The 19,947-nt window shown below is 46.6% G+C and overlaps 1 protein-coding gene and 1 non-coding gene across 4 annotated transcripts; both read left to right on the forward strand.

Moving 5' to 3' along the window:
* The first annotated feature begins 92 nt into the window (after window positions 1-92).
* Window positions 93-19,866, forward strand: DDX55 (DEAD-box helicase 55). 3 transcript variants are annotated; one of them, XM_021923123.2, is made up of 14 exons: window positions 93-1,105; window positions 5,128-5,178; window positions 5,270-5,356; window positions 6,657-6,748; window positions 6,824-6,886; window positions 7,914-8,063; window positions 9,179-9,368; window positions 12,434-12,516; window positions 14,432-14,563; window positions 15,743-15,835; window positions 17,314-17,428; window positions 18,239-18,407; window positions 18,702-18,994; window positions 19,235-19,866. In XM_021923123.2, the coding sequence occupies exons 1-14, from the start codon at window positions 998-1,000 to the stop codon at window positions 19,409-19,411; spliced, it is 1,803 nt and encodes a 600-aa protein (XP_021778815.1). In that variant the 5' UTR covers window positions 93-997; the 3' UTR covers window positions 19,412-19,866. The 3 variants fall into 3 exon arrangements, 2 of the variants coding, with proteins under 2 accessions (XP_021778815.1, XP_021778816.1); XR_002515907.2 differs by having other exon boundaries at window positions 96-1,105; window positions 18,718-18,994; window positions 19,235-19,302; XM_021923124.2 differs by lacking the exons at window positions 93-1,105; window positions 5,128-5,178; window positions 5,270-5,356 and adding an exon at window positions 5,363-5,542 and having other exon boundaries at window positions 19,235-19,764.
* Window positions 16,257-16,389, forward strand: LOC116269055. Its single transcript, XR_004176375.1, has one exon. It is a non-coding gene; the product is annotated as a small nucleolar RNA SNORA9 (small nucleolar RNA).
* Window positions 19,867-19,947: the final 81 nt, after the last annotated feature.

A 19,947-nucleotide genomic window follows, 5' to 3' on the forward strand; every position in this document is an offset into this window, starting at 1 on the left:
GGTCTCGAACTCCTCACCTCGTGATCTGCCCGCCTTGGCCTCCCAAAGTGCTGGGATTACAGGCGTGAGCCACCATGTCCGGCCGATAATTTCTTTATGGCCAGTTTTTTCACAGAAAGGTGGAGAGAGAGAGTTAGAGTAATATTTTTAGGTTTTATGGCTGACTTTGGAGAAAAAGGGTTCCCGTTTCTATGCTCCATCATGACGGGCAAGAGGGATTCTTGAGTTTCTATGGCCAGCCTCACAGAATCAGAGATCAGAGACGGGGCAGAAGGTCAGAGAGAAACTTGCTTCTGAGGCTGCCTCTGGGGTCTTAATTTTGGGGTTTGGTTTTCAGAGCCTCAACAGGAGCAAGTCATGCACATAGCTGGAGGAGATAGGCCCTCATAGAGGGCACGTAATGAGTGGTCAATAAAAGCTTGCTGAGTGAAGGTGTATGTGGACATGAATGGCCCAGGCCAACTGTGAACAGTGGAATAGGACAGTGTTCTTACTTAGGACTCTGACCCTAACTTCCGGGAAAGTAAACCAACATTCAGGATGTACCGGCCATCGGACCCCCGCCATCAGCGGGTGCCTGTTTTGCGGGGCTGCTAACCCGGGGCCCCGACACGTTTCTCTGCCCACGGCAGCCAGCCCCGCGGTCCTTCGGCCTGGACGCGGTCCTGTGCTGCCACCTGCCTCCGAGGGACAAAGAAAGTGGGAGAGCCGGGCCAGACTCCCTCCCGCCAAAACCCTTGCCCGGTGCTGAGAGGCGCCCGGAGCCCAGGGGTGCGGGGCGGGTGTAACTCCCCGAGTCTGCCCCGCCGCCTGCCTCCACCGTCCCGCGGGCGCCTTTCCTCGCTCCCGCGGCGTTGGAGCCTTCGCAGCGCTCCGGAACTCTGCTGCTGCAGCAAAGTTCCCGGCCGGCCGCCGGAGCTTCCGGAAGCGGAAGTGCTCGTTGGGGGTGCACAGGGCGCCTTCGAGCAGCGGCGACCAGGCGGCAAAGGAGAGCGCCATGGAGCATGTGACGGAGGGCTCCTGGGAGTCTCTGCCAGTGTCACTGCACCCGCGGGTGCTGGGCGCGCTGCGGGAGCTGGGTTTCCCGTACATGACGCCGGTGCAGGTATCGGTTCCTGGGGGGAGTGAGGCTGGGAGGGGGGCAGGCACCCGCTGCTTCGGACACAGCGGAGGTGATCGGACAGACCCGAGCCCTGGGCGCTCATCCCTCCAGCTGGGGCTCTTGCCTCGTCTCCAGGCTGCCCAGACTGGCGGGATGCGGAGCTGCTCGGCCAGCGAGCCGGCAGAGGGGCCGCGACCCACCCTGCCCTCGGGTGCTGGGGTCTCGAGCCTGGTTCTCATCCTAGCCCTGCCCCCTGTAGCTGTGAGACCTCGGGCAAATGGCTTAACCTCAACGTGCTTCATTTTCCTTCTCTGTGAAATGATGAAAAAATAACACCCTCCTTATGGGGTTGCTGTGGGTACTAAATAAACCAGTCGGCACACTATAGGAGCTCAGTGAGGGTTACCTGTTGTTATGCATCTTTTCAAGAAGTATTTCTTGAGGACCTACTATGTGCCAGGAACTCTTCTCGGCTCTGGGGAGTTTGCAGTATTGGCATCTATAGCCTTACTTTCTAGCGCAGGAGCTAGAGAAAGGATAATTTCAGCTGCTAGTAAATGTTATGAAGGAACTAAGACTGTTGTGATAGTGTCACTCGAGGACTGGAGAGGAGGTGAGACAGGGTGCTAAGGAAGGCCTCTCTGAGGAGGTGTCATTGAGCTGAGACCTCAGTGATTGAGAAGGAGCTGGCTCTCGGGTGACGAGGGGGAGATTATTCCAGCGGAGAGAAATACCAGTGCACATAAATGCCCTGGGGCAGGCTGCAAATGGTTTGAGCAGCAGAAAGGAGGCCTTTGTGACTGAACATCAAGAGTAGTGCAAGAAATGGATTGTGTAGGGTCTTGTAGAAGCTTGGATTTCATTCTAAATGTAGTGGGAAGCCATCTTATCTGGGAAGATGTTTAGGAAAGGAAGGGCTGTGATTTCTCTTTAGAGAGTGGCCTTTTCAGGCATAAGAGACATAAGAGGCATAAGAGGCCGGGCGCGGTGGCTCAAGCCTGTAATCCTAGCACTTTGGGAGGCCGAGACGGGCGGATCACAAGGTCAGGAGATCGAGACCATCCTGGCTAACACGGTGAAACCCCGTCTCTACTAAAAAGTTCAAAAAACTAGCCGGGCGAGGTGGCGAGCGCCTGTAGTCCCAGCTACTCGGGAGGCTGAGCCAGGAGAATGGCGTAAACCCGGGAGGCGGAGCTTGCAGTGAGCAGAGATCCGGCCACTGCACTCCAGCCTGGGTGACAGAGCGAGACTCCGTCTCAAAAAAAAAAAAAAAAAAGAAAAAAAAAAGAGGCATAAGAGCAGGCAGGTCGCTTAGGAGGCCATTGTCAGGTAAGAGATGATGGTGGCTTGGAGTAGGGTGGAACCAGTGGATATTGAGAAGTCACATTTGGAATAACTTTAAGGTTGCTAAGGGACCGGAAGTGGAGGTTAGGAAAGAAAAGGCTCTAGAGGGAGCTGAAGTTTTTATTCTTTTTTTTTTTTATTTTGAGATCGAGTCTCACTCTGTTGCCCAGGCTGGAGTGCAGTGGCGCGATCTCGGCTGACTGCAGTCTCCCACCTCCCGGGTTCAAGCAGTTCTCTGCCTGAACCTTCTCAGTAGCTGAGATTACAGGCGCCTGCCACCACGCCCGGCTAATTTTTTGTATTTTTAGTAGATATGGAGTTTCACCATCTTGGCCAGGTTGGTCTTGAACTCCTGACCTCGTGGTCCACCTGCCTCAGCCTCCCAAAGTGCTGGGATTACAGGCTGAACCACCGCACCCCACCGATTTTTATTCTTAGTAGCTGAGTGAATGGTGTTACCATTTCCCGAGAATGGCTGGAGGGTGTCGCAGGTTTCAGAAGGAAAGTCAAAAGTTCTTGTTTTTTTTTCTTTGTGTGTGTGGGTGGTTTGTTTTTTTTTTTTTTTTTTAAATGTTTTTGAGACAGAATCTTGCTCTGTTGCCCAGGTTGGAGTGCAATGGCATGATCTCAGCTCACTGCAACTTCTGCCTCCCGTGTTCAAATGATTCTTCCATTTTAGCCTTCCGAGTAGCTGGGATTACAGGCATGCATCACCACGCCTGGCTAATTTTTGTGTTTTTAGTAGAGATAGGGTTTTGCCATGTTGGCCAGGTTGGTCTCAAACTCCTGATCTCAGGTGATATGCCCGCCTTGGCCTCCCAAAGTGCTGGGATTACAGGTGTGAGCCACCGTGCCTGGCCACAAGAGTCCTGTTTTTAAACATTGAGCTGGGTACAGTGGCACCCGCCTGTAGTACCATTTACTTGGAGGGCCGAGGTGGGAGGATCCCTTGAGCCCAAGAGTTCAAGACCAGCCTGGGCAACATAGTGAGACCCCCATCTCTGAAATTAAAATAAATAATGGCCGGGCACGGTGGCTCATGCCTGTAATCCTAGCACTTTTGGAGACTAAGGTGGGAGGATCACTTGAGACCAGGAGTTCAAGACCAGCCTGGGCAACATAGGGAGGCCCTGTAATAGCAAAAAATTTTTGAAAATAAATGAAGCCTTGAGTTTGAGATGCCCATAAGATTCCTGGGAATGTGGAGAATCTATTTCCAGCAGACAGGGCTGGAGATGGAAACTGGGAGTGCTGTGTTCCCTGCCTAGGGAACCTGGCCTCAGATCCTCAGAGCCTCAGAGCTCATTGTCTAGACCTGTCATCCACTACACAGTCACCAGACACGGCTATAGAGTGCTTGAAATACACTTTGTCCAAATCAAAGTATACTCTGAGTATCAAATAACACAGTATATTTTGAAGACCTAGTATGAAAAAAGAATGGAAAATGTTGATTTTTACATATTAATTAAATGTGAAGGGACAATATTTTTGATATATTGGGTTAAATAAAATATTAAAATTTATTTCACCTATTTCTTTTTACTTTTCTTACTATGGCTACTAGAAAATTTAACATTGTTTATGTGGTTCACATTTTATTTCTATTGGACAGCAGTGGCCTGGAGCAGCGTCCTCACTCTCGGCACTATTGACATTTTGTGCTGGAAAATTTTTTGTTGTGGGCTGTCCTGGGCATTGTAGGATGTTTAACAGCATCACTGGAATCTGTCCACCAGAGGACATCACCTCCCAACTCTGGCTGTAATTTATTTAGTTACTTATTTTTTTGAGGCAGGGTCTTGCTCTGTTATCCAGGCTGGAGTGTGGTGGCACAGTCACAACTCACTGCAGCCTCGACCTCCCTGGGCCTAGGTGATCCTCCTACCTTAGCCTCCTGAGTAGCTGGGACCACAGGCATGCACCACCACACCCACATAATTTAAAAAATTTTCTTTGTAGAGATAGAGTCTCCCTGTGTTGCCAAGGCTGGTCTGGAACTCCTGGCCTTAAGGGAGTTAAGGGCCTCCCAAAGTGCTGTAATTATAGATGTGAGCCACCATGCCTTGCCCACCCTGGGTTTGGACAACCAAAAATGTCTCCTTACATTGCGAATGTTCCCTCGGGGGTTGATAGGGAGGATAGAAATCACTGTGCAGAGGCAGTTGGAATAATATTACATCTGCTGTGATTTAAGTGAGCTCAGGCCCTGGGGACCAGGGCTGAACCGTGGAGGGAGCAGCCGCGAGGCCAAGGCCTAAATCTAATTGAGGTTTAGCTTTTTTGATGCTAAAACCAGGTTTCTTGTAAAGTCTGGAGACCTCTACAGTGCTTAAAATGAGAAGGTTTATTTGAATCTTGATTCTGTGATATTAGAGCTGGAAGGGACCCTAAAACCCAATGTCTTCAACCCCTTCCTGGTTCAGAGAGGGAAGTTGGAGAGACAGGAATAGAATTCAGGACTCCCACCTCCCAGCTCAGCTCACTGTCCCCACACGTCGTCCATGTAGACACAGTTGCCACGTTTGATTCAACTTCTCTATAGTGACTTGGTTACTCAGAGCCCCTTTTGTGGTGGGGTCCACTGTGGCCTTAGCCGCCCATTATGTTCCTAGGGCTTCGGTTCTTACCTGTGAAGTGATGACATCCTTTAACCGGTGCTTTGCAATCTCTCCCTTTAGTCTGCAACCATCCCTCTGTTCATGCGAAACAAAGATGTCGCTGCAGAAGCGGTGAGTGCCTCGGGTATGTGCAGCCTGTCCTTGTGTTTTCCCTCACATGAACTCTGAGGAAGAAAAGGAAACCAAAACTCTCTGTTTGCAGGTCACAGGTAGTGGCAAAACACTCGCTTTTGTCATCCCCATCCTGGAAATTCTTCTGAGAAGAGAAGAGAAGTTAAAGAAGAGTCAGGTGAGGACAGTGAAAGTGATTTATTTTCACCTCGTCATCAGAGTTCACATTGGATTAAGAAGCTGGCTACAAACTTGAAAAAATAGATCAGAAGCCATGGCTCACACCTGTAATCCCAGCACTTTGGGAGGCCGAGTCTGGAGGATAACTGGAGTCCAGGAGTTTGAGACCAGCCTGGGCAACACAGTGAGACTTTATCTCTAGCAATAATGAATGAATGAATGAATGAATGAAAGAAACTTGAAGAAAAAAAAGACAATCCTCATTATTTGTGGATTCTATATTTGTTAATTTGTCTGCTCGTTGAAACTTACAACACCCCAGTGGATCCTCGGTGCTTCTGTGGTCATGGGCATGGGCAGAGCTGCCTTTTGTTTTACTGCTCAGGTGTAAACAGTGTCCTTTTCGTCATCTATTTAGTGCTATGTTTTTCACCTTTTTTTTTTCCTTTTTTACCTGAGACAGGGTCTTGCTCTGTCACCCAGGCTGGAGTGCAGTGGTGTGATCTCAGTTCACTGCAACCTCCACCTCCCAGGCTCAAGCTATCCTCCTGCCTCAGCCTCCCAAGTAGATGGGACTACAGGTGTGGACCACCACATCTGGATAATTTTTTGTATTTTTTGAGGAGAAGGGGTTTTGACATGTTACCCAGGCTGGTCTCAAACTTCTGGGCTCAAGTGATCTTTCCGCCTCGGCCTCCCAAAGTGCTGGGATTACAGGTGTGAGCCAGTGTTCCCAGCCATTTTGCACATTTGTTGCTTTATGTTGGTGATTTTGGTTTTGGAAATGGCTCCGTGGTGTAGTGCAGTCTAGTGTTGCTGGGCGCAAGAAGGTTATGACGTGCAGAGAGAATCCCCGCACTAGAGAAGCACAAGCTCAGGCATGAGTTAATGTGCTGTTGGCCACGAGTTCAATAGGAATGAATCAACAGTATATATTAAATAGAGTCTTTTAAGCACAAACAGACATAAAATAGAGTTATGTATTGATTGGTTGACAAAAATGTCATGTCCAGAGACTGGCAGGAACCTAACCCTGTGTTTCCCCTGTGAGCAGTGGTTCAGCGTTCACTAATTCAGTGTTCTTAGTGTTAGTGACTTTAAAGAGCATAACTGCAGTGTATGATGACAAGTAACCGTAATTCAAAGTAGTTGATATGTGCTCAGGGATGCTGCTGAGAACGCCCAGTAACTGCGGTTTCTCTGGAAGTTCTCTGTGTGGTGGAGGGCGGAGGGCCTATGAGTTCCTCTCCAGGAGGCCCTTGCGCTGCTGACTGTGTCCCTTCCTTCCATGTGGGCAGGTCGGAGCCATAATCATCACCCCCACCCGAGAGCTGGCCGTTCAGATAGACGAGGTCCTGTCGCATTTCACGAAGCACTTCCCCCAGTTCAGGTGAATTGGATGCAGTGTCCCTGTTAGCCACGGGCTGTTGTTTTGCCGAACTTAAAGACTGTTTTCTTGTTCTAGCCAGATTCTTTGGATTGGAGGCAGGAATCCTGGAGAAGATGTTGAGAGGTTTAAGCAACAAGGGTGAGTTTGCTCATGTCTGCTCATTTATTTGCTGCTCTTGGCACTGAACCTAAGAATTGATATGTGATCTCAGCCTAACTGTGGGTCCCCCTTTCAGCAGCCTCCTCCCCCTGCAAAAAGGTGTTTTCTCCAGGCCAGCTTCCTATGGCGCTTTGCTAGCTCCTTCCCATGAGGGCCTGATTAGTACTTAACTCAGGTTCCTACAGAGGTCAAGAGAACGACGTGAGGATAAATGAGTGGTCAGGATAGATGAATGCGGGACTGGGGGATGGTGAGGAACTGGCCAGTAGCTGCCTGGAATACTCAGCTCCAGCTGGTAGCTGCCTGGCGGGACTGGGCTCAGTCGTGCCAGGTTTTGAATTTTTTAAAAAGAAGATGGAATTCCAGATTTGTGTGTGTAATCTCCTGATTTTTTAACTGTTGGCGTGTAATCCACGTTTGAAAAACACATCTTGTAGGTGAGCCAGTCTGAGGGAGCCACATCCGGCCCTGAGTCTGCCAGTTTGTGATCTTTACGTAGGGTTCTCTAATTCTGTCAACATTCCCATTTTACATGTGAGCTACCTGGGGCTTACAATGGTTGAGTTAACTTGCGTAGGTCAGAGGTTGGGAAGCTTTTTTTGTAAATGAGCAGATGGTAACTGTTTTCGGCTTTGTGAACCATATGGTCTCCGTCGCAGTTACTCAACTGCTGTTGCAGTGTGGAGGCAGCGATAGGCAACATGTGAATAAATGGGCGTGGTTGTCTGCCAATAAAATACTTGGCAAGGACAGGCAGCAGCCCAGGTTTGGTCTGGGAGCTGGAGTTTGCCAACCTTGCCTGGGTCATAGCCCAGAACCCAGATCCTGTTTCGCGGCAGTGCTCACATTTTCTACCCTACAGCACTCTTTTCCACTCTCATGCTCTTCGTTCTCTTCACTAGGGCTTAAATGACTTTGGAGGGATATGAAGCTTGGTATTTTGGTAATCATTAACCACATTCCCAAGATCCAGAGAGCTTGGTAAATGTTAACTTTCTTTCCAAAGTGGGAACATCATTGTGGCCACTCCAGGCCGCTTGGAGGACATGTTCCGAAGGAAGGCGGAAGGCTTGGATCTGGCCAGCTGTGTGCGATCCCTGGATGTCCTGGTGTTGGATGAGGCAGACAGACTTCTGGACATGGGGTTTGAGGCAAGGTACTGGACTTTGGACTTCACTGGCTTGAGTGGGTGGATGATACTAATACAAAAGGAAAGCAAAATGGAGTTTACCACTTTATGACTAGGTATTTTTATTTTTTATTTTCATTTTAATTTATTTTTAATTAATTTATTTTTTAGAGACAGGGTCTTGTGCTGTAACCGAGGCCAGAGTGCAGTGGCGTGATTATGTTCACTGCAGCCTCAACCTCTTGGGCTCAGGTGATCCTCCTGCATCAGCCTTCTGAGTAGCTGGGGCTACAGGCGCACACCACCATGCCTGTTTTTTTTATTTTTTGCAGCTGGGGTTTTGCCATGTTGCCCAGGCTGTTCTCAAACTCCTGGGCTTAAATGATCCTCCCACCTAGGCTTCCCAAAGTGCTAGGATTACAAGCGCCAGCCACCATACCTGGCCTAAGTATTTTTATTAACCACATTTTAATTTCAAATCATTAAGTAGTTTGAGCTTTCAAATTCTACCACGTGATTTTTATTCCCGTTCTATCTTTGATCTTAAAATGCACTTTCCTTCAAGTTTTTTTTTTTTTTTTTTTGAGACAGGGTTTCACTCTGTCATCCGGGCTAGAATGCGGTGGCATGATTTTGGGTCATTGCGACCTTTACTTCCTGGGCTTAAGTGAGCCTCCCACCTCAGCCTCCTGAGTATCTGGGACTACAGGCACATGCCATCACGCCTTTTTTTTTTTTTTTAAATTTTTGCAGAGACAAGATCCCCTTATGTTGCCCAGGTTGGTCTCAAATTCCTGGGCTCAAGAGATCCTCCCATCCCAGCCTCCCGAAGTGCTGGGATTACGGGCATGAGCCATCACACCTGGCAGTTTTGTTGTTTTTTAATAAACAGTTTAATGGGATGTAATTCACATATCATTATAATTGTATAATTATATGCTAAAATTTGAGGAACCTTGGAAAAATGAAAGTATAAAGAAGAAACAAAGAATCACCCATAATCTCACCTCCCAGTGTATGTGCTATAAATATTTTGATGGCTTCACTTTCAGTCTTTCTGAATACCTGTTTGGTATCGTGAAGCACTGTGTGTTGATTATGCTGGCAAGTGAGCGGTTAAGTGTGAGCCCTCTTTTTATCAGCATCAACACCATCCTGGAGTTTTTGCCAAAGCAGAGGAGAACAGGCCTTTTCTCAGCCACTCAGACGCAGGAAGTGGAGAACTTGGTGAGAGCGGGCCTCCGGAACCCTGTCCGGGTCTCCGTGAAGGAGAAAGGCGTGGCAGCCAGCAGCGCCCAGAAGACCCCCTCCCGCCTGGAAAACTACTACATGGTGAGTGCCTGGGCTTGCTTCTTACTTAGTGATAATGACCAGTGCTCATTTTATGGAAATTGTACTGGTAGAATAAATATATGAGACCCTGTAGCACATATGAGATGCATTTGGGGACAGAGCTAGGAGAAATGGTCTGGGTGTTCCTGCTCATGAATGAGTAAGTTAGTTAAATTGGGCATAAATGTATTTTAAGCACAGTCTCTAAGGACAGTGTCTCTGAAACTCCTACCCTCAAGTGACAAAATGTTTCTATTTTACATGCTTGGGGTGTGCTGGGTGCAGGCATGATTAAACTCTGTAGTTCCTGGGCCTGTCAGAACAGCCTGTGTCACAGAGAAGGGCATAGTTAGATGTGCAGGTGGAACACAGAAAATCAAATGACAGACTCACTCCTGAGGAGACTTTGTGGGGTGGAAATAAATGTTCTACTCTGTAAATGTTGTGTATTTTTGACCTGCATCAGATATGCTGAATTTCTTTTTTTTTTTTTTTTTGTGACGGAGTCTCACTCTGTCACCCAGGCTGGAGTGCAGTGGCATGATCTCAGCTCACTGCAAGCTCCGCCTTCCGGGTTCACACCATTCTCCTGCCTCAGCCTCCTGAGTAGCTGCAACTACAGGCACCCGCCACCATGCCCGGCTAATTTTTTGTATTTTTTTAGTAGAGATGGGGTTTCACCCTGTTAGCCAGGATGGTCTCGATCTCCTGACCTGGTGACCTGCCGACCTCGGCCTCCCAAAGTGCTGGGATTACAGGCGTGAGCCACTGCGCCCAGCCTTTTTGTTTGTTTGTTTTTTGTTTTGAGACAGTGTCTCACCCAGGCTGGAGTGCAGTGGCACGATCTCGGCTCATTGCAACCTCTGCCTCCCGGGTTCAAGCAATTCTCCTGCCTCAGCCTCCCGAGTAGCTGGGATTACAGGCGTGTGCCACCGTGCCCGGCTAACTTTTTGTATCTTTAGTAGAGGTGGGGTTTCACCACGTTGGCCAAGCTGGTCTTGAACTCCTGACTTCATGATTGCCTGCCTCAGCTTCCCAAAGTGCTGGGATTACAGGCATAAGCCGTTGTGCCCGGCCCAAATATGCTGAATTTCTAGTAGTAAATACTGGCTGCTAGCTTCTGTAGTTTCTTCACAAGGAAGTAGATGGGCTTTTGGCAATTTGATTGTTTAGTAATGAGGCCACTCCCCACCCCTGTTCTGTTCCGTCCCATTGCTGGGATGGGCCACGAGGCACAACTGCAGAGAGCACAGGCTGCAGGGGAGGCAGCACCATCAGGGCACGGAGGAACCTACAAGCCAGTGCCACTGCTGATGGTACATTGTCCCACCAGCCTGGGGCTGGGACTTTTCTTTCTCTTTTGCAATAAGCTTTTTCAGGTTAAATTTTTCTTTAGGCCTGGAGGGGTTCCCTAGCTCCTGAACATGTCTGCTGTTCAAAATGAAGGAGGCTGGTCTTGAAACCAGAGTGTTCCCATTGCTGTAGACTGTGAGGTTGTCGAGGCTGCTCTCCTGTTTGTGTCAATTTGTAGGCAGATTAAAGGTAGAATGAGTTTCCAAATGAGAAACTGCACCTAGTATAACTGGAGAGTGTTGTCGAGATCAGATAGGCTCATCAGAAGTGGGAGCTGTAGTTGCCATTGATGTTTCTGACAGTCCAGGCTGGGTGAGGGAGGAGGCTAGCTCTTCCCAAGCAGAGGGAAGGACTCTGCATAGGGTAGTGTGGAGAGCATGGGCGCTAGAGCAGCTAGAGCAGGACTGCCTGGTGCATATCTTGGCTTTGGCCCCTACTAAATTAACCGGTGAACTTAGAGGTCCTCACTTGTCAAATGGGGGCCACAGTAGTATACAGCTTCGTAGGGTTGCTGGAGGATTAATTAATTAATCCATGCAAAAATGTTCATGATAGTGCTTAGTACACAGTAAGTATGGGTTGAGCATTCCTAACTTGAAATTTCAAAATCCAGAATGCTCCAGAATCTGGAGTTTTTTGAATGCCAGCATGATGCGGAAAGGAAATGCTTGTTGGAGTATTTTAGATTTCGGATTTCCAGATTAGGGATGCTCAACTGGTAAGTATAGTGCAGCTATTCCAAAATCTGAAAGAATTCAAAAGCCAAAAAACACTTCAAGTCCCAGGGACCTTGGATGAGGGATACTCGTACTAATGTTAGCTTTGGACACCCACTGTGGCTACTGTTGCGTTCTGTTGTTTTGCATTCGTTTTGCATTTAGAGATGGCTGAGTACATGAGAAAAAATTCCAAACTGGGCATTTGGTTTTGGTAAAAATAGGATGAATGCGTTCAGGTAAATTTAATGTCTCTAATTTGGGAGTTTGAATGGAGGACTTGATTGCATTATGAAAAAAAAGCAGTGGGTTCTGAGTCCATGGAAGCCTTTTAAATAATGATGTACATTGCTTTCTGGAAATCATTATTCATCTTAGAGCAGTGACTTCTGAACTTGGCATCAGAATTTCCTGGGGGAACTCTTAAATAATATGGATTCTTAGGTTCAATCTCAGACCTACTGAATCAGAATCTGTATGTCGTACCCAAGAATCTGCATTTAAAAAAAATATATATATCCTTTGGCTGGGTTAGGGGGCTCATGCCTGTAATCCCAGCACTTTAGAACTGAGGTGGGAGGATCACTGGAGGCCAGGCCAGGAGTTTGAGACCAGTCTGGGCAACATATTGAGAGTCTGTCTCTTAAAAAAAAAAGGAAAAGAAAAGGTAAAATAAATACATAAATAAAAATCTACTCTGGAGATGGTGTACCAGCTCTCCTGTATATTGGGATTGGGAGTTGGGAACTGTTGCCTGTTGGATGACTATGTTTCTCTGAGCTGTATGATTTTGTGACATACAAATTAACTTTTAGAGGCAGCAGCACATGTCGATGTTTACTCTGAGCTAGGTAGACCAGTTAACATTCTGACTAAAGTCTGTCCTACCCGTGGGGAAAATGACATTCCTTAAAATTTAATGCTGAAACGGAAAATAGCCATGGGGATTATTATTGCCAAATATGTTTTTTATTAGTTTCCCTTTTTCTTGTGCAGGTATGCAAGGCAGATGAGAAATTTAATCAGCTGGTCCATTTTCTTCGCAATCATAAGCAGGAGAAACACCTGGTCTTCTTCAGGTACTCCTCTGGTCTCTGGTAGGAGCGTCAGGGATTCAGGCAGAATGTGCAGGTGCATGCGGCCTTTGGGTTTTGGATTCCATCTAGCATGGTTCTCTCGGGAATGCTTTTGGCTGCAAATAACTGAAAACCCAACTTTCGTGGTTCGAACTAGGTTGGCTTTATTTTTGTCCTGTAAAAATAAGTCCAAAGGCAGAGGCAGTTTCTCACAGGGGTTTCATGTGTCATTCATGTCAAGATCAATGTTGATGTGATTGATCTTCTCTTCCTGTGTGTCACCTCATGGATTCTGGATGACCACTATTATACCCTGTCATGTCTGCACTGAAGAAAGATAAGAGGGGAAAGGCAGAGGGGGCGTATGGCAATATTAGCTATATCCATGCCTTTTAATCAGTAAAACAAAGAGCTTCCTCAGAAACCCCTCTGCCCTAGCTGACTTCAGCTGTGAATTCATCTTAGGGGCCAAAAGTGGGTCATGTGGTGGCCCCTCACTTCAAGAGCAGCAGAGAAAATGAGCGCACAGCTTTTCTGGCTCTGTGGTAGTGGCCAGCGAAGCAAGAAGTGGTTGGGAATAGTGTTTATCAGCCATCCATGGAGTCCGCCACAGTGCGGTTTTGTCCTGTGGTCAGAAGGCAGCATAGGAACAGATGCATATGTTCTTTGGACTGGTTGGTTCTTTTCCCCTTTTCTCCAGAGATAAATGTGTTGATCTTTAGCAGTACATAAAAAAATTTTATATTACTTTTCCATGTGTTATCCTACAAATAAAATGCAATATTGACCATGACCCACAGTAAGAAGTACAATTCGGTACACACCCAAACAAGACAATAAAACAAAGGTTTTCACGAAACCACACTCTGCTAGGTGGGATGTTTTCTATTCTGTTCTACTCCAGCTGTTAATTTTTTAAAAATGCTGGTCGAGACCCACTAAATTGATTTCAGAACCCACCAGATCTGTGGGTGATGAGGCTTAATGTGTGAAACACCACTTCGTTACATACTATGTGACTCAAGGTGGAAAGACGGACCAGTCTGGTGGCGGTCACAGCATAGGTGGAGGAACTGAAGTAGACAAGAGTTAGCCCAAACTGGAATGCAGTAGTCTGGTATAGTGGGAGGAGCATTTGACTTGGGTTCTGGTGCTGCCACTTACTCTGTGTTTCTGGTAAGTTTCAGTTCCCTCATCTGCAAAAGGATGGGAAATCACTGGGGAATGCTTCTAGTTAAGGAAAAGGGTCCAGGGTGAGCTGTATTAGAAGGGTGCTGGGTAAGGAACTCACAGATTGAGAGAATGCTGAGTGTCCACCTCCCAGGGAAGGAGGCTCCCTGGCAGGAGTTCATGGGCCATCTGTTTAGGGCATATCTTTATTGGGATGACTCTGCCAACCTCCTTTTTGTCCTTGGATGACTCAGCTCCAAGTCCCAAATATCTGGGAGAAGGGATCTATCTGATTGGTCTAGCTTGGGTTATTTGCTGAGCCCTTGGGAATCCTGCTAATTGGGGAAGCAGCAGTTCCCTAAAGGAATAGCAGGAATGTTTTTAAATCTTGTAAGACTATTTGTGGCTAAGATGTCATTGCTTTTGTTCTGAATGACTGTTTCACTTCAATTCCTTTTTCGGGGTCAGGGAGATTTCCTGTTAGAACATCTTTAGACAGTAGAATACGTCCTTGGGGGTTTTAACTCATGTTTAAGGTATTTTGTCAAAAGATTGGCCTTTCATTGGCTGAGAGGATTACAGATTGAGAACTCAGTTGTGGATGATTTCCACTGCCATTCTCGTCGTTCCCCTAGGGAGGGCTTGTAGTTAGGTTGTGTCTGCTGCAGCTATTGCTCACAGTTCCCCTCTCCCGGTTGTAGAAGGACCAAGGTGGTCAATGACTCTAAGCCCTCTGTCCCTCTTGCAGTACCTGTGCCTGTGTGGAATACTATGGAAAGGCTCTGGAGGCGCTGGTGAAGGGCGTGAAGATTATGTGCATTCATGGAAAGATGAAATATAAACGCAATAAGATCTTCATGGAGTTCCGCAAATTGCAAAGGTGGGTAAGCTTCATTGGAGGTAACAGCTTTCCTGCCACACTGCTCTTTCAGGTCCCCAAACACCCCATTCTCCAGTAGCCTGTGCTGTCCGCTTGTGTTGTTTTTCCTGCCTAGAACCCTCTTCTCTCTGTAACCTGGTTATCACATCTCTGTAAATGCCCAGAGCCTCCACTGCCCTGTTCTAATCGCTTTGCCTTTTGCTATGTCGTTTCCCTAGTTACTGAACTTCTGTGCTAGACGGCAGGCTCTGTGACACAGGAGCCCTGTGCATTGTCTTCACTCCCAGATTGCTCTGTGCCTGGCCCAGGGAAGCGTTGTGATGACTGTCAAGCAGCAACCATTTGTCCATTTGTCCTGTTGGTGTAGAAACTGTCTGTGGCTTAAGGGTGGGCACGGTGGCTCATGCCTGTAATCCCAGCACTTTGGGAGGCCAAGGCGGGTGGATCACAAGGTCAGGAGATCAAGACCATCCTGGCTAACATGGTGAAACCCCGTGTCTACTAAAAACAAATTAGCCAGGCATGGTGGCGGGCACCTGTAGTCCCAGCAACTCAGAAGGCTGAGGCGGGAGAATGGCGTGAACACAGGAGGTGGAGCTTGCAGTGAGCTGAGATCCGGCCACTGCACTCCAGCCTGGGTGACAGAGCGAGACTCCATCTCAAAAAACAAAACAAAACAAAACAAAACACTGTCTGCTTATCAGGCTTGTGACTACACAGCAGGGAACTTGTGTCTTCCAATGACCATAACTTGTTTCTGTTTGTGCTGACAAATAACAGTTTTCTGTTTTTCTTAATCATTGAACATGTGGCTATATTAAAAGTCCTCTTTTGGGCAAAGCGATATACCTGACTGCGAGGCCTCAGTTACAGAATGAAGTGTCTGTTGTTTTTCAGATGGCTACAAAGGATTAGACCCATACAGTTTCGGTTTTCAAATGGAAATCTTGTAATTTTTAAAATCCCTTTGCTGTCTCTCACCTCCCTCCAATTTTTATTGGAATTTATGAAGTCCTAGAGATTTGTAGAAAGAAGAAAAAATCAAAATATTACCTTAAGCATGTGCTTCTGTGAGAAGCTCCAGCACCTGTGTGTCACTGTCATCAAGATCAGTAGGCTGTTTGATGGTGACGAAGATGGTGGCCTCCTTACTCAGAATGCTGTTTTCTCATTTTCTAGTGGGATTTTAGTGTGCACTGATGTGATGGCCCGGGGAATTGATATTCCTGAAGTCAACTGGGTTTTGCAGTATGACCCTCCCAGCAATGCAAGGTATGGTACGAGGCTGCCACCCACTCTCTGTTGAGGAAGTTAGCCTAATGAAGTAGGAATCCTGAAGAAGATAAACAGATAATGATGGTCATTGAAACATTATTTTGCCGGGCACGGTGGCTCAAGCCTGTAATCCCAGCACTTTGGGAGGCCGAGACGGGCGGATCACGAGGTCAGGAGATCGAGACTATCCTGGCTGACACGGTGAAACCCCGTCTCTACTAAAAAATACAAAAACTTAGCCGGGCGAGGTGGCGGGCGCCTGTAGTCCCAGCTACTCGGGAGGCTGAGGCAGGAGAATGGCGTAAACCCGGGAGGCAGAGCTTGCAGTGAGCTGAGATCCGGCCACTGCACTCCAGCCTGGGCAACAGAGCGAGACTCCGTCTCAAAAAAAAAAAAAAAAAAAAGAAACATTATTTTATAGCAAGCCTCCAGCGTGCTTGGGTCTGCAGTGACCCCGTGCATTCCTATAGTGCTTGCCAGAACAGTTTTGAAATGGTTTGAGGCCTTGCCCTGCTCCATGTAGAGCAAGGTTATAGAAATTTCAGACAATGAGAGAAAACATAAAGCAACAACAAAATATTATTTGAGGCCGGGCGCGGTGACTCACGCCTGTAATTCCAGCACTTTGGGAGGCCTAGGCGGGTGAATCGCTTGAGCCCAGGAATTCACTAGCCTGGGCAACATGGCAAAACCCCATCTCTACAAAAAATATATATACAGATTAACTAGGCGTATGTGCCTTTAGTCCCAGCTCCTTGAGAGGCTGAGGCAGGAGAATGGCTTGAGTGCAGGAGGCAGAGGTGGCAATGGATTGTGCCACTGCACTCCAGCCTGGGCAACAGTGTGAGACTCTGTCTCAAAACAAAAACCCATTGTTTTAAGAGGCAAAAATAGGCAAATGGATGAATAACCCATTTGTGGTGAAATAGTGATATTGTATTGGCAGCAATTAAAAGTATTTTCAATTATTTTCAGTTCTTGCAGAAACACACAATAGAATGTCTAAATGGAAAAAAGCAGTACATAACACCACATGTGAAAATTACAACTACTTTCTCCAAAGTCAGCATATATTTCTAAGACATGCATCCACGCATAGGAAGAGGCCTGTAAACCCCGAAGTGTTGATGATTACTCCTGAGATTATTGGTCATTTTCATTTTATTCTTTGTATTTTTCATTGTCTCCCAGATTTTCCACTGGGGACCATGTCCCACCTGTCTGATCAGAGAGAAAGATACAAGTTTTACTTAGAGTTCACATTAAATGTTTATTACAGAATCATATCTGTCTGCAGTGCTGGTTTAATTGCCAGTTCTTCTGTTTCTCACACTAGTAAGTGGCCAAGTCCACACTGAGCTGTGGAGGCTAGAGGCTCCCCATAGCATTTTAGCTGCATCAGCCATGTGGCTGGAGCCTGAACTCTGTTCAGCTGTCCTCACCTGGGTACCCATTTCCATCCTGTGTTCTCACAGTGCCTTCGTGCATCGCTGCGGTCGCACAGCTCGCATTGGCCACGGGGGCAGTGCTCTGGTGTTCCTCCTGCCCATGGAAGAGTCATACATCAATTTCCTTGCAATTAACCAAAAAGTAAGCTGCCATCCTTTTTCAGATAGAATGCCTAGTGACGGGATAGCTGGAAAAGTTCTTCTCCAGCATGTGGTCAGCAAATGAAATTACAAATTGCAAACTCACTGGGGCTGGGCTGGTGGTGGCACTGCGGGGCCCTGTGGTAGTGGGCTTTTTTTTTCTTTATTTTTTTGAGACGGAGTTTCGCTCTTGTTGCCCAGGCTGGAGTGCAATGGCGCTATCTCGGCTCACTGCAACCTCTGCCTCCCAGGTTCAATGGATTCTCCTGCCTCAGCCTCCCAAGTAGCTGGGATTACAGGCGTGCGCCACCACCCCAGATAATTTTGTATTTTTAGTAGAGACGGGGTTTCTCCATGTTGGTCAGGCTGGTCTTAAACTCCCGACCTCTGGTGATCTGCCCACCTTGGCCTCCCAAAGTGCTGGGATTACAGGCGTGAGCCACTGTGCCCGGCCACCCTGGTAGGCTTTAAGGCTGTGGAGGCACCTCGGTCATGGAGTGACCAAGCCTCCTGTGTGGTAGCAGGCCCTGCTGGGATCCAGGCAAGGGTGAATAGAGACTTGTGAATAGAGACCCAGTGTTGCTATACTTTGCTACTAGATTAGGATTGTCATGTGAAATCTGATTTTTAAATTTTCTTTTAAAAATTTAACATACTTTTTTAGAGCATGTGAAATATTTGGGTTGGAATTGGGCTTCAGACCTCAAAAGGTGAAAAGGAATTGTTTTGCTTTTGGTTTTCTTGGCTGTGATGGGGGAGCCCTGGGGATGTGATGCCAACCAGGGAAGGTGAGAATGTGGTGTGTGTGTAGTGCCCCCTGCAGGAGATGAAGCTCCAGAGAAACACAGTGGACCTTCTACCAAAACTCAAGTCCATGGCCCTGGCCGACAGAGCTGTGTTTGAAAAGGGCATGAAAGCTTTTGTGTCGTATGTCCAGGCTTATGCAAAGCATGAATGCAACCTGATTTTCAGATTAAAGGGTAAGTTGGACTTCTTCATGTGATAATGTCTCCATCTTAACCATGTGGTGATCTTACAAGTATGAGATTGCTTTGTCTCATAAAAGGAAGTGTTCCCAGGCTTTGAGTAGACACAGAATAAACTGGCCTCTGGCTGCTGAGTATTCCTTTTATCTTTGTAAAAATGTAGTAATTTTCATTCTAATTTAAATGAATTCATTAAACCCTTTGGTTAGAAAAAAATTATATTGTAAGACATTACTGACTGTTCTAATCCTGTTGAGTGTGCTAACTCTGATCTTCTGATTGAATTAGATCTTGATTTTGCCAGCCTTGCTCAAGGTTTTGCCCTGCTGAGGATGCCCAAGATGCCAGAATTGAGAGGAAAGCAGTTTCCAGATTTTGTGCCTGTGGACGTTAATACAGACACGATTCCATTTAAAGATAAAATTAGAGAAAAGCAGAGGCAGAAACTCCTGGAGCAACAAAGAAGAGAGAAAACAGAAAATGAAGGGAGAAGAAAATTCATAAAAAATAAAGCTTGGTCGAAGCAGAAGGCCAAAAAAGAAAAGAAGAAAAAAATGAATGAGAAAAGGAAAAGGGAAGAGGTAAAGTTTAGTTTTACTTACATTAACTTAGAATCTTGAACAAATATTATTGTAGTCGTTCTTTAAATAGGAATTGTGTGGGGCTCTCAGATTTCTGTTACCTTGGTGACTAGGGCGGGGAATTTGCTGTATTTACGGAAGCCAATCTGAGAGCTTATAGTTCCTGAGTTAAAACTGCTGGTTTCACTAGAACACTATTGCTGAAAAATTTAGTAGTTTATTGGTTTTTTCTGTACTTAGGGTTCTGATATTGAAGATGAGGACATGGAAGAACTTCTCAATGACACAAGACTCTTGAAAAAACTTAAGAAAGGCAAAATAACTGAAGAAGAATTTGAGAAGGGCTTGTTGACAACTGGCAAAAGAACAATCAAGACAGTGGATTTAGGGATCTCAGATTTGGAAGATGACTGCTGATTCCATTGCCACAGATGAACCCACAAGGGCATAGCTGTTCCCTAACTTGGTGGATGGCTCCAGTTTGCTTTTAATGGAAATCAAAACTTCAGGAGACATCTGAGAAGAATCATGTCTCTGAAAGCTGTCCTTTCAGACGAGGGAGAAATGCAGGATTTCACACTTGGGAATATTTTACTAAAAACATTCCAGTCTTGGCCGGGTGCAGTGGCTCCTGCCTGTAATCCCAGTACTTTGGGAGGCTGAGGCAGGAGGATCACTTGAGCCCAGGAGTTCAAGACCAGCCTGGGCAACACAGCCAGACCCTCTCATTAAAAACAACAAAACAATTCCAGTCTTGAAGTAGTCTAACAGAAGAAAATGTACAATTATTTGAGTGTAAATAATAGATGTATTTATTTGTCATGGGTCCCATATATAGACCTATGTACATATTATATATATATGAGCTCTTTTTTCTGAGGCTATTTTAGTTATTTTTAATCATAAAGGTACTGAAGTATTCTTGACTTCTGATTTTCAAAACCATTCCTTAG

The sequence above is a fragment of the Papio anubis genome, chromosome 9 (assembly GCF_008728515.1).
Source record: "Papio anubis isolate 15944 chromosome 9, Panubis1.0, whole genome shotgun sequence".
In the NCBI taxonomy this organism is placed as follows: domain Eukaryota; kingdom Metazoa; phylum Chordata; class Mammalia; order Primates; family Cercopithecidae; genus Papio; species Papio anubis.